The 14,694-nt window shown below is 40.3% G+C and overlaps 1 protein-coding gene across 1 annotated transcript in view; it reads left to right on the top strand.

Moving 5' to 3' along the window:
* Kcnb2 (potassium voltage-gated channel subfamily B member 2) overlaps nucleotides 1-14,694 on the top strand; it is a 397,957-nt gene that overhangs the window by 21,862 nt on the left and 361,401 nt on the right. The window contains exon 3 of the mRNA XM_076924323.1: nucleotides 5,312-5,975. Within this exon, the coding sequence (XP_076780438.1) occupies nucleotides 5,397-5,975 (579 nt within the window). The 5' untranslated portion in view covers nucleotides 5,312-5,396. The remainder of the gene's footprint in view (nucleotides 1-5,311; nucleotides 5,976-14,694) is intronic.

Here is a 14,694-nt window from a genome sequence, read left to right as displayed (position 1 = left end):
CTACAGCAAGGAAGTGTCAAGTGTATGACATAATGCTAGTATTTTTGAGTCTGCAGGGGGAAAAAAAAGAAAACCTCCTCCTCAAACCTGGTGCCTGAAGCTGTAATTACGATGCCATGATCAGAAAGTTGTGTTTTGTCAGGTTTGGCCCTGAACGGCTGGCAGCATAATTCCACGCTGCTGCTGGAGCAGGGTGCAGCTGTGCAAGCTTCGGGGTTTGTTGTTGTTTACTGTTTAAAGAGTTGCTCTCTTCTTAGACTGGTGAGGGGGTGCTGAGTACAGTTGCGCTGGCTGACTGCTCTGCTGCAGGCTTTACATCCAATCCATTCAGTCAGGACGAAATACCAACTGCCAAAAGAGAATATCGACTGCAATCTTACCCCTGACATTAGTGTATGTCCTCATTTGTACACATTGATCCATTACATATATAATTTACATAATCCACTTATATAATTCAATGACATATTACATACATAAATTCTACAGTTACTTAACTCCTATAGTTTATGTATTGAATCATTGCATTTGACACTTGATTTATATACAAGTTGAATTATGTGATTGATTAATTTTTATGGGGCAAAATTATTATGATCGACATAATTTCACGTAGAAGATTATATGTGAGAAAACACAGTAGTGTACCCTCTTTCATTACTAAAATTAAAAACAAAATTTATGAATACTCTGGAGTGGTAAGACATAATTCCTCACCCAGAAGAAACTGACAGATTCATTATTAACACAGCAGAGAAGAGCACAGGTTAAAAGTACAATGTTACAGGATAGAAAATTAAGCAAACACTAAATAAAGTGAAGGAAACTTTTATGGTATTCAGAATGTAGTCTTATCTAAGACATGATAAAAACTGAAGAGTTCATAAAGTGAAATATGTGAACCTCCTTTATTAAGAAGCCGGAACTAGGGGGAAAGTTTTCACTGATTTGGAGGTAGTCTGAGTTTATTCCTGATTAAAGTAAATATGGAGACTGAAGGGAAGATAGGAAGGGCCACCGGAAAAAAGAACGTGAGTGTCATAGAAAGTGAGAGAACCATAGATGTGGAAATGCCATTGTCTGTTGACAAGGAAACCTCAGTGCACTCAGACAGGTTCAATGCAAAACGCTCTGCCCAAGCAGAAGGAGGTGTTATGTCCTTCCACAGAAAGCAACTTAGAGCAGCCACAGGAGTAGGGATTGTACTCCCAGTTGCTTGGGAGGCTGGTGCAGGAAGGGCCTCTTGATATTATATTTAGGAGACTGAGAGTAGATTGGAAGACACTGTGACAGCTGGTCAGTCAGAGAGAAAGAGTATGAAAATATTGTCAGGGGCTGTGGTAACTCAATAGTGAGTCATGTACCTTAGTAAGTACCAAGGACTGAGTACAGTCTCCAACACCTGAAAAATGATATCAGCTTGGTTTGCATATATTTGTTTTTTTCCAAATAAGACCCAATATCATCATCTTGGGAGGTTTTTATAGTAAAAGAAACTATAAAAACAACGTTGGGAGGCAGTGCAAATTCGAAAATAACATTCTCTGGTTTTGTGGTTGTTTACCAGGTTGTTGGGATGGAATGACATAGAGGACATACATGTAAGGAAGAAGGAGATGGAATGGAAGCAGGACTGTAACTTGTAGGGTGGAGACAGGGGGAGGAGAAATTCAAAAAGGAAAAGCAAGAGGGGAGATCTATGGGCTCATAGACACAACAGGTCAGTGAATTTTCAAGGTTCTGTTGTCAGGGCTGTGCTGCACTTTACCTGAATTACTGGCTTATCTTGAAAGCTTTTTTGACTCTCTGAACACTGCTCACAATTATGTAGCTACTAAAGAACTGATGTCTTTGTTTATCAGGAAATAAGCAGAACATTCTGCCAAAGGTGAACGGTGACTTCGTACCACGGTAACAAGAGCCACAGCACACAATGTTAAGTCGTAAGGAAATTAAATCAACAGAGCATTCTCTCGCCCTCATTGCTCCCTGCTCTCTTCACTTTGAAACGAAGGCATTGGATTTCAGTCTGTCTTTTGTTGTGGAACCTGTAATCAACACTGGATTTCTTATAATAGAACGTTCTTGATCAGTGAGGAAGACATTTTGAAATCTAAACCTTCTGACCTCCCTTTGCTTTTCACCAAAATACCCTTTGCAAAGGAAGATTCTGTGTAAGTCATGGGCATGAGACTCCCTAAGACAAATGGTCTCATACTGGTGATGCTGCTGCAGCGTTTACTTTGGTAACAATGTTAAGGATGACAGGTCCCACTCTACCCTTGATCACAGGTAGGAAATGTTTCTATCAGACTCAGGTTGAAGTTCTCTGTCTATCGTAGACCTCATACGTAGGGTAAGAAATTAAGTCACTGTTTATCTTAGGCAGAAGGTATGATATTTCAAAAACAGTAGTTGCATTTTATGCTTGCTTGTATTTATAATGGCTGTTCATGCTTGTGGCTTGGACATACCCAGGAGGAGAGAACCTCAATTGAACAAATCTCCACTAGATTGGCCTATGGGCATGCCTGCAGGATATTTTCTTCATCATTGACTGTAGAGGAGGGCCTACCCCACTGTAGAGAGTGCCATCCTGGGCAAGTGGTGCTGCCTTATAAAAGGAAGCCAACTGAACAGGAGCAATATAGTAAGTTAGTGAGCAGCTCACTTCCATAGTCTTTGCTTCAGTTCCTAGCTCCAGGTTTCTGCTCAAGTCCTAGCCTTGGCTTCCCTCAGTGATGGACTGTGATGTGGGGCTATAAGCCAAATAAGCCCTTCTTCTCCAAGTTGCTTTTGGTTCATGTTTTATCACAGCAACACAGAAGCAAAATCCAACAGAAATCCAAGTTTTAAGAAGTCTGGCCTCACTGCCTGTAGTTCATGTGAAGTAGTCAGACTCTGTGGGTGGTTATGGTATTATCAGGGTGAAGTCAGACAGTGGGAGAACATCTGGGTTCACCACTGAAATTGCCCTGTCTCTAATATTTTCATTTAATTTTGCCTGATCTTAAGGTTGCTGCTCTCTCTCTCTCTCTCTCTCTCTCTCTCTCTCTCTCTCTATATATATATATATATATATATATATATATATATATATATATATATGTGTGTGTGTGTGTGTGTGTGTGTGTGTGTGTGTGTAGGGGATGTTATGTGTTTGTGTTATGTGTGTTGTATATGTGTGTGTGTGTTTTGAGGGGATGTTATGTGTTTGTGTTATGTGTGTTGTATATGTGTGTGTGTATTTCAAAATAGTCCCATAACTATCCAAAAAAAACCCTCCCAATTCAAATATACTCACTGCCTGTGTCTAAAATGCTTCTTATATATATAGTCCATCTACTGTTTCTTCAAGACAAACTTATATTCATTTGACAGGATACTTGGCCTCCAGATGGAGAAATAAATACATTTAACTTACAAGTGGAGAATCCTGGGGTTTACAGGAACTGCCATGCATATTACAAGAAAGTTCTAGTCATAAGGACCTCTGGGATCTAAAAGTTCATTGCTTCACTCTCAGCCACTGACTGTGAAACATGGCATTTAACATTAGAAAGGATTCTGTGGGCTGGTTGCTCAAAGCTCCGTGATTTCTTGCCAAAAAACACTCAGAAAATATGAACCACAAAGATTCTTGCTGCTTCAGATGGCAATAGAGACCAAGAAGGGAAGAATCCTTGATATCAGTTCTAAACACGTAGTGCTCAATAGAAAAGAGATATGAAGCAAAAAGAGACAAACCACCAGCATACTAACATACACTAACATACCCTGTATGTGGAAAGCATCTACACATGGCTGAATGTTAGGCACATGATCTCCAAAACTTCACTTAGAAATTTTTCTGAATGTTCAGTGCCTTATGGAGAACAAAGAATCAACTCATTATTTAAATATATTAACTCTCTCGATTGTATAGGAACAAGACTCAGTGATAAGGGCATAAAATAAAGAAGGATGGGCTTGTTCCTGGGAGCATGCAGTGTATCATAGTAAGACATTCTGATCGTAACATGGTGAAAGGCAAGAGATACAGCTTCTTGATCCCAGAGGGGTATGTCATATGGAAGAGCTTCTGGAGGGGGCAACATCTGGCCCAGATTTAGAAGGGCAAGAGATGGTTGATCAAACAGAAATGGAAAAGGTAGAGGTTGCACCAGGATCCACTGTGGATCAAGGAGACACTAGAGCAGTGGGGTGTTGTTCATTATCCAGTTGCTGCAACACAAATGGAAAGTCTGCTTTGTCCTCTTTCATTTTTACGGTTTTCGTTAACCATGGTCTAACAAGATCCTAAAATACTACATGGAAATTAACAACTCCTTAGTTTTAAATAACTTTTACTATAGCATATTATTGTAAATGTTCTATTTTATTATTAGCTGTTATTAGCTTATTACGAAACTTAATTTTAAAAATAAAAGGCAAAAATATGTATATATATATATATTTATATATGAAAATAATAGATGATAGAGCTTCCTATATGTATATCTCACTCTACACACACACACACACACACACACACACACACACACACACACACTTTGAGATTCTCCACTGGGTCTGGTTTCCAGACAGTGACTTGAACAGAAAGATAAGGTGCAGAGGATCTGTAGGACTGACTAGGTTTTACTTCCAATAACAAAAAGCCTTTGAAGGGTTAAGGCACGGGTCACAAGGTCAAATGTGTATCTTAGTAGATGACTTTTACAGCTATGTGGTGAGTGGTTTTCGGATGGTCAACACAAGAAGTCGGGCCAATTTTAATGGCTACTGGAGCGACGCATACATGGAAGGCTAGGGATTTAGCTCTGTGCCTTGGTGCTGGCGTCTCGGGAATTGCAGAGAATGTGTAAACAGTATCTGAGTGATATATATGGTCAGACTCTGCAGTTGCTTGAAGATGCAAGGATCAAGTGCTCTCAGACTTTGGGTTGGGTAACTGAGGTAGGTATGGCCTTCCTCAGTTCATCAACTGGAACAGAAGCTGACTAGATAGGTTGGAGGCATAGGCAGTATGTCCCAGGGCTTTCTCTTTGAGGCCTTCATCAGCACCTGCAGTTTTTCAGCAATTTGAGAAAGTGGACTAAGGTGACATAATTGGTCTTTTCAACTTACAGATATGTACAAATGTACACACACAGCTTCCTCTGTGAACTTCATTATGTTGCCTCCAACATCATATTACCCACAACATAGATTTACAACTACAAAAAAGTGACCATTAATAACTTACCAGATTGTGGACAGGCAGTCCTGTGAGAGAAATGTGAATAACCAAACGTTGTTGCTTTTGTTTTAGCTGATGTGGCAATGCCTATTCCAGAAGAATCCTGCTTCAGGTGACCTCCTAAGGACCCTAGCTCTGTGGCTCTGTCCAGTTCAAGATGGCAGAAAAGGTACCACCTGGCTTGAACAGAAAGACATCCAGGTCGACACTCTCTCTTCCTCCAGAACCTGTGGACATTATCAGAAGCAAAACATGCTCTCGGAGAGTTAAAATCAATGTAGGGGGCCTTAACCACGAAGTCCTGTGGAGAACTCTGGACAGGCTACCCAGGACGCGCCTGGGGAAGCTCCGAGACTGTAACACGCACGAGAGTCTCCTGGAGGTGTGCGATGATTACAACCTTAATGAGAATGAGTATTTCTTTGACCGGCATCCTGGAGCCTTCACATCTATTCTAAACTTCTACCGGACAGGGAAGCTCCACATGATGGAAGAAATGTGTGCACTCTCTTTTGGCCAAGAGCTTGATTACTGGGGCATTGATGAGATCTACCTAGAGTCCTGCTGCCAAGCCAGATACCATCAGAAGAAAGAGCAGATGAACGAAGAACTGAGGAGGGAGGCAGAGACCATGCGTGAGCGCGAGGGGGAGGAGTTTGATAACACCTGCTGCCCAGAGAAAAGGAAGAAACTTTGGGACTTGCTGGAGAAACCTAACTCGTCCGTGGCTGCAAAGGTATGAACACATGGTGCTGATTCACCCGCGTAGCCAGAAAGGGTGGAACTCACTGAGTGTCATTTTCTTCATTGCTTTGGTAAGACAAAACAAATTATGGCTACACAGAGATAATGTGAAAGTCCGTCTCAGCTTCGTCGGTGGATAGATGCAGTCATTCTTCCTGTGCGATGCCATAAAATGGTGTTAGTCTGTGGGAAATATTATAGTCTGTAGGGACAGGTCTGGATCACAGAGGAGAGCTCTGATTTCCATGATGTGCCACAAGGTGTGGTGGCTTGGAGGTTGAGAAAGAAGCCATAACTGACAGTATTGTAGACGTGAATGTGAGCCTTATCTTTGGTTAAGAGGTGCTGCTATTAGAAGTAGCAAAAGTGGCCCCTGGCCTGATTCAGTGGAAGTTCAGGGAAAGAGAAGACAGCATAGTCCAGAAAATAGAGGGGGCATATGCACGAGCAGGGAAACAGGAACACACACACACACACACACACACACACGGAATATTACCATGTCTCAGAATTTATGAGGTATTTGCTTAAAATGAAGGCAAATTCATGTTTTTCATTGTGTTTGCATATATAGCCAAATCTGAATTAGTTTTTTGCCACCAACTTTTATGTTTGATTATAATGCATGATTCTGTTTGTCTAATTTTATCTAGAGCTTCAGTGTGAGCTGAAGACATATTTCTGTGCCACAGATTTAGTTGTATATTGCAGTATGAGCAATACATGAAACATCAATTGTCTTTAGCTGCAGGAGCATAGTAGCATCTATGGTTCATTCCTGAATGATGACATGGAGAGGGGTAGACATGAAATGTCATCATATGAGTTTTTCTGATTGTCGCTTTATTTCCAAATTTCTTCCCTCTATAAACACTAATGGCTATAGAAATACAATAGGATGTAGAGGCTTTTTGGACAAGTAATGAAGATTCTACAGGATCATCTGCAGCATGAATAATGAAGGCAGATAATTGGCATGGCTGTGATGGTGGTTGGTTTATATCCGTTGGTTTCTGATTGACTTCCAAAAGTGTTTTACTTTCTGAGCAGGATGTTCACTTTAAATAAGAAAGAATGTGTTTCCTTTATACACACTGAGGACATGTATCTTTGCGGCAAATAGACAACCTCAGTAGTTTCTTCTTTCCTTTTTTTCCGTGAGGAGTCCTTGGTTTGCTCTTGATTGCCCTGTGTTTAGGAAGCAGTGTGTCATCCATGGGGCTCAGTTGGGAAGGCTGTTGCTTTCCCTGGTGATAAGTGTTCAGTTACATATTTGAGCTCCTATTTAAAATATGGGATGGATTTTGAATGTGAGTGAAATAGACTCTAGATTTAAGTGAGCGTTGTGGGAGTTAAAAAAATTAACTTTCTATAAAAGACTTTCAGCAATAGAGGGACTAGTTATAGTTACACCAAAAGTTCCAGGAAGAGTTTAACCAATTATGAATACTTAAAGCAGGTAAATCAAGAACACTTGAAGGTAATAAGACTTATTTGATCATAACATTATTGACATATATCCGAGGTAGAGAACTAGCATAGAAAATATTTCAAATATGTATTCTTTCCTTCTTTAAGATTTTCTGCTAATGCTAGCATAGGGACAGTAATGGTTTTTCAGACAAGGGAGTATATGTGACTTCTAAAGTTTAGAAGCGGTAGCTATTCCTTTATCTCTGAGAAAATGATGCAGATAATGAATGGCTTATTATAATATACTATTTACCCTATGCATCAACAATTATTTAAGCTTGCCTTGTACAGATATGTGCATATAACAATAAATAGAAACTACACAGAGTCTTTCAAATTTTTGTGTTGTTATAGATAGTAACTTTGTGTCCACATTATTGATGGGGAGTGGCTTTGAAACCGTAAGGATTGTCATAAAGCTTTGACGTTTCTTCCAGTGCACTTTCTCTCTGTTTCAGTGGAACTCTTCTGGAAGTGCTTGTGTCTGATTCTATCGTACTCTAAGGAAAAGTGTTCCTCTTTCCTTTGAGCTTTTAAAAACAAGCTCTGCACAGTGTTCAGTGTAAACGGATATATTCTTCCACGTTCTTTATGAGCAATAAAACTTGGTAGGTTGTGGATGGATTCTGAGGGATGAGAGGACGTGAATAGCGTTTCATGGCCTAAGAGTATGTAGCTGTATAGCATCGTGCAGTGGGGTGACAGTCTAGTCCTCACGATGGATTTAGGTTCCGAGTATATCAGGATTCCTCATGCGCACGAAACCTGTGTGAAAACCTCAGGAATTACTCCGTGTTCTTAGAAGGCAGAGGAGGCATAGATCTGTGCGTCTGATGGATTCTTCCTTCTTTTCCTAATCATCACTGCTTGGTTGACTTCATGTTCCTCATGCACTGTGCCTTTATAGCAGAAACACGTGAAGATACTCCCATCTTCCCCAGATTTACAGATCTATCCTTTTATCTCAGGAACCTCATAGCGGTGCAAGTTCCCTCTTTTGATTTTTTTTCTATATTTTCTAATTTATCTGTAATACTTTTGTAATAAAGTACAGTTGGGCATGGTGTTGCATGGCTATAATCCTAATACTTAGGATGAAGAAACAGGAAAATTCCTGGTAGATTCATCAGCCACGGCTGTATATCTAGTTCCAGGAAAGCCTATGTATGCTATGTCCTGAAATTGAGATAATTTGCCATTCCAACCATACTCCTTGTGATGCAGGAAAAACTTTTAGTCAGACAGTTCATAGTAAGTTATCTCCTCTCTGATTTCGACTAATATTCAATAATCCTCTCTGATTTCGACTAATATTCAATAATTGAGTAGCGATTGCTCAGCCATGCCGTGTGCACCGACACACATGATGCACGTGCACACTCCTGACCAGCTGTACTTTGTGTGGGGATTAGATGCTGGCAGTAACAGTGGGACTCTTAGGGAACAGACTCCGTTGTCACCTAATGCGCTACTCCACCACTTAACTCTCAGGTGTGTTAGAACAACAACAAAGACAGAGGGCATAAGAACAATCTCTGCTGGAATGTGTTTGACAAATTAGCTTCTGTATATATGCATAGATACGCTGAGCCATCATCATGCTTTCCATAGAATATAGAAGGACTTGCAGAAACAGTCTCTCTGGGCTCCAGGCATGGTTCAGTGATAAGCACTAGTAAGATATGGGTAAGCTTGTCTAATGTTAACACCACAGCCATAGAGAACTGTCTTTATCAGTTCCTAGTGGTATTTCAGCCTAAGTTTACGTTTGTAAGATAGATTTTATCTTCTTCTAACCCTGGCACTTTATCTTGGAACCTATATTCATCTTTGTGTTAAGATACTGTCCCAAGTTAAAATTACAGGCTGCATGTGAAAATCGGGTCCTGTAAATGACCCAATGGGTCCAGCTTCATGGGCCTATAAAATGACTAGGACACCTGTTGTGCATGTGACAGGAGATTACTGGCTCTGCTATCCTTTCATAGGGCTGTGGGAAGGCCAAGGGCCAGGATTAACACAATGCTAATTTCCTGGGCAGTAGCTTGGAATTAGATTTGAGCCTGTACCTCTTCCAGACTGAAATAATTTAGTCTGTTTCCAGATTCACAGTATTTTTCTCCCTTTATTTGGCCTTTTCCAAAGGAGTTACAATAGCCATTTCCTATAAATATCACTGACAGGGACTTCAATCTAAGAGATATTTTGAAGCTTTGAGGGAAAATAGGTGCTATCTCTGATAGTGTTCTCCGGCTTGAGGTGGAGAACAGAGACACACAGGTATCTACATTCTGAAGTAGACCAGACTCACTGAATACCACACAAGGCCATGCTCTGGATGTCTGCGGACAGCAGTGAACCAAGGACAACAGCTCAGTGTCCAGCCCAACCAGAGAATACAGCATAGCCTCAGCCTGAGGGAAATGGCTCAGGACCAGTGGCTGGCAGTGGGCCCATCTCAGGCTGAGACAACATAGGGAAACTGAGATTGAGGTAGCCTAACCTAATAAGAGCAAGATGCAGAAATACTTTTGTCTGTTCAATGGAACCAGACAGGGAAAGACACCCAGCAAGCAGCTTTGTCAGACACAGCATGGAGTCAGGGGTAGGTCCTAGAGCTTGTCTGCATTCTATTCAATTCCATCATTTGCATGGATATCCCACCTCTTACACTTTCCCCACTACTCTTGAGGTTGTCTTTCTTCCCCTTCCCCTCTTAACCCTCCAGGTCTTGCCCCCTGCCTCCCACCCCTCTCACCCTCCTAATTCCCCTGTTAGTATGTTTTCTCCTTCTCCGTCCTCTGCCTCTGTCCTTCAACAACAGCATGTCCTTCAATGACAAAATGTCCTCATTTTTCTCACCGACTATCTTCATTCTCCACACTTACTTTCTCTTCCTCCTCTCTTCCTCCTCTCTTCCTCTTTTCCTCCTCCTCCTCCTCTTTCTCCTTCTTTTCCTCTTCTTCTTCCTCCTCCTCTTCCACTCTCTTATCCAGTCATGTCTTCTGTCTTTCATCCTCAGCAAATGACTGTATAGCTTAAGGACAGTGGGAATGGTTAACTGGGGAAATGCTTTTCAATGAATCCTTATTAATAGCCACCTAAAGACAAAAGCTAAATTTTCCCCAAAGAAAATTAAGAAACCAAATAACAAGAATTAGATGAAGTAACACTTTTCAGATAGAATGGAGGGTAGACTGCTACAGATGGTCCTTTTGTCTAAGCCTTCTCAGCCTTTCCCTTTAGTCTCTCCCCTCCCCAGCTACCCTCTTGCAAAGGTTTGTTTTCAGGACTCCTGGGAAAGGACATGACCCTGAGCCCCTGTCTTTGACTCCTTTTCTCCATACTGTGCATGGCCATCATAGATAGCAGAGCCCCGCACAGTACCTGAAGCAATCCTGAACCTCCTACTTCCTCGTACTCAGGGTCAGGGTCTGGAGCTTTCCACCATTGGGTTACTCTGTGTGCAGTAATTCCTTTAAAAGCATACCCTGCCCTATAACACTGTATTATTGTGTGGGCCTTTAAAGTCATGGAAACAGTAAAGGAAATACATCAAAAGCAACAAAACCCCCCTTTGAGCTTATCAAGGAGAAAGGATATATCGTATTCTCATTCTTTTTAGAGTATGTTGATCAATTATTCTAATACTTTGAGTAAAAAGTATACTAAAACAGAACCACGGGTGATTTCTGTTTAGTTCAAGAACTGTCAGATGTTGACTTGTGGGTGGGTCTGTCTATACAGGGCCACATTCTGCCGTATGATACTCTTCATTTAACTTTGTGATGCTTCCCTTTGTGATCAATGCTAAGTGGCAATAACCATTTGCACAATGAATGGACTCATGTGCCGATGACTGACGTAGTGTGAGTTTATACACAAAATCTTCCTGCACTCATGCATGGTTGTGATGTATGCTGGTCTGTAATTCTTACCTAGGATTGAGAGTTAGCTAAATACCATGCCAGTGGCTGCTTTAATGTTCCTCATTTTTCCTTCTCCTTTTCTTTCTGAATCCACTTCTCTCCTTTCCTGTCTTCATTCATATTGTTCAAACAAAGCCAATCTGTGTTCTTTGCTACCACAGTGTAAGAGTTCAAAGGTGCCAACAGGAGATGGAGTTGAACACAATGTGGCCGGGCTATGCAGGGGGAATTTGGAGGATGATGCTTTTATTAAAAACAAAATAGAGCCTCATTTATGCAGACAGAGGAGTCAAAATCCCAGTTAAAAATATGCATTCAAAAGAAAGCAGGTAAGAGGAAAAAAAACCATAATTTTGATCCAAATGTCTCAAAGGTTCCATTTCTTAGCTCTTATGGTCTGTTTCTAAATTCGACTTCTGTGTTTTTCTAGAAAGGCTTCCGGGAAAGGCCTCTGCTTTCTTGACCTCCTTTGGTCCAGATAAGACAGGCAGGAGGAGCCCAGGATCTCAGGCTTAGCCTCACTTGATTGAACTGTGAGGGTAGAACCTGCACTTATGCAGCTGTCTAGGCTGTTTTTCTCAGCTGTTAGTATCCCCCTTTCATGTGGGGGATGCAAAGGCATCTCTGCTCTCACTCTCCATTGAAGACCTGAGTTAAATCCCAGCCATGGGAGGACATGTTACTTAATACTCTCTGCTGAGCTCTCCTGCACCTAAGACTGTTCTTGAAAGAAGAAAAATCCAAGGAACACTCACTTTGCACTTGCCCATTTTTTGTTTGTTTGTTTGGTTGTTTTGAAGAGAGCTAGTCTTAATTCTCAATAGATTTTCATCTGTTTAAAAAAAAGCAAAGCAAAGCAAAACAAACAAACATCAACAAAATCCACATTAGTTTCCATTAATTAAGAGAAGGGATTCAGGCTTCTTTCAAACTTGAGTTTTATACCTCAATAACTGGTTGTCATTCTCTAAGTTCATCTAAAAATTCAAGAAGCTCTTTCTGCTGTGCTTAATATTATCAGAAGCCAGAAGGGTTTGGCAGTCTTTAAATGCCATGGCGTTGAAACCCCGGAATAGTGGCAGATTTGTTTTATTTCAGGCAGGAGACTTTATGAAGTGAATGAGCTGCTATTTTAAGTCAGCATAAGTATTATGAAAAACGGTCACAATATTTAACACTCTCCAATTTGGAAGATTCTAGAAGGGTTTGAACAATGTTTTTTGATTAACTGCTCTTGCTAAAGCTTGATCCACAACTAAAATGGGAAGAAGAAGACTAATTCTTGCAAATGCCAGGACCTGAGAGGGAAGTTCTGGTAGAGAGTTTACCTCTTTTGTTTGTGTTTAAGAATTCGTTTTCTAGTGGAATAATGCCCCCCCAAAACCTCGCTTACTGTTGAATGACACTACTGTGATTCATTGAGAGGGCTAGAAACTGTCTTTTCCATTTTTATTCTTATTTTCATTGTTTAGCTTTTCTATAACATGTAACAGAGGACACACATCTTTGTGGGCTTTGTTTGTTTGTTTGTTTGTTTGTTTGTTTGTTTGTTTTATCTGATAGACTGGCATGCCTGGCTTGGCTTAGAGAAGAGACAGCTATACTCGAGGTTTTATATTGATTTAGTTATAGCAGTGGTCAGAAATCCTTCCTCTCATATGCAAATATCTTGAGGTAGGATGAAGTTATACGGACTTATAATATGATATAGATACAGCAGTTAATTGACCTAGACCTGAACATGGGAAAATGTGATTTCGAATGTCACTGGTTTGTCCTTTTTTACTTCTATTTTCTACTTTTCACTTCTAGGTTTGACAGAAATATTAAGCAGAAAATGAATGTCTTCCCAGAGGATCCCTTAATATGACCATTAAAAAATTTTGAAGTTTAAACATAAAGTATTGAATGTCTTATTAGTTGTTACAATAAATAGTATACAAATAGTCATCAAAGGGAAACATTTTAGATTTTTTTTATTCATGTTTGATTCATCTATACTTCTAAATTGTTTCACAAAAGACAGGTCACTAGAAAAACATGTACTAATGACTCAAAGCAAAAAAAAAAACAGCAACAACAAAAAATCCAAAACAAAAAAATATAGAATTAAAAAAAATAATTTTTTTAAATTGCCATAGTAACTGGATCATGGGAAAGAGGAAGAGGAAGATGTTTGCTTTCATCTTGCTGATGATTTTCCAGTAGGCACTGAGATCTGGCATCCTAATCATTTCATATTTGGCATCAGTGTACTGTTCATATTTGACTGTCTACGTTTTTTCTTATAAAATACATAAACAAAGTGGACGTTTTTTGCCCTCTTTCTCCACAAATCACTTTTATAGTTTTTATTAACTCCGAAACAAAGAAGGTCCTTTGGACATCCGCATGGCTACATCATTGAAGTAGATACAGCTGTCTATAGGTGCATATACACTGCCACTTCTCCATTTAAACATGTCATAATATAAAGAACTCCCCTGCAGGAAACACAGTGAACTGGGACATGTATTCATTGATTTAGTGTGGATTTGACTTTGTCACCCAAATGAAACATTCAGCCCATTCAGAATGTGACCTCCTGTGATAATCCAATCAAGCATGAAAATCCAGGAGAAGTGCTCTGATATCCAAGAATAGGAAGATGAAGTGTTTTTATTAGTCTCCCGGGATCTTGTTTCAGGGTGTTAGAGGTCATTCTTACCCTGAGCATCACCATTTAACTTGTATCTCATTGAGTCACTCTTGATGCAACCACAAGTGTTGAATGTCACTCTAAATAGATGTCACTCAAGCCTATACCACAGCAGTACATACCAAGGACAACCAAGTGATCTCAGCACAGCGTCCATTCCAGCATCCTACCTCAGGATATTTGCATACAAAAGGAAGGACTTCTGACCACTGCTATAACTAAATCAATGTAAAACCTCGAGTACAGCTATGGATATTGAACCACAGTTGTCCTTGCTGGTGACATCCAACCTACGTCCTCAATCAAATTTTCAGTTAGGGACTTCTTTTTAACATTAAAATTTAGCTGACTTTTCCAAATTTCACTCTTCTCTCCCTTTATAGAGTTGTCTTGGATGGTCTGACTTGGACTTTAGTGTCCGACCAGTGTGTGGTTTCAAACAGAACTTGATTGGATTAAGAAATAAATCAGTGCCACTTTCTATGCTGAGGTGCTATGACCAGGTTTGTGCTGGCTGGTTTGCTTCATTCACACAGTGGGAGCTTTTGTTTTGGGAAGCTAGCAGAGACTGCCTGGTACCCTTGAGGTGAGGAATCCATTACATATCAATA

This window comes from Arvicanthis niloticus, chromosome 25 (assembly GCF_011762505.2).
Source record: "Arvicanthis niloticus isolate mArvNil1 chromosome 25, mArvNil1.pat.X, whole genome shotgun sequence".
NCBI lineage: Eukaryota > Metazoa > Chordata > Mammalia > Rodentia > Muridae > Arvicanthis > Arvicanthis niloticus.
The sequence above is the reverse complement of the archived record's forward strand: the minus strand, read 5'-3'. Positions and strand labels throughout refer to the sequence as shown.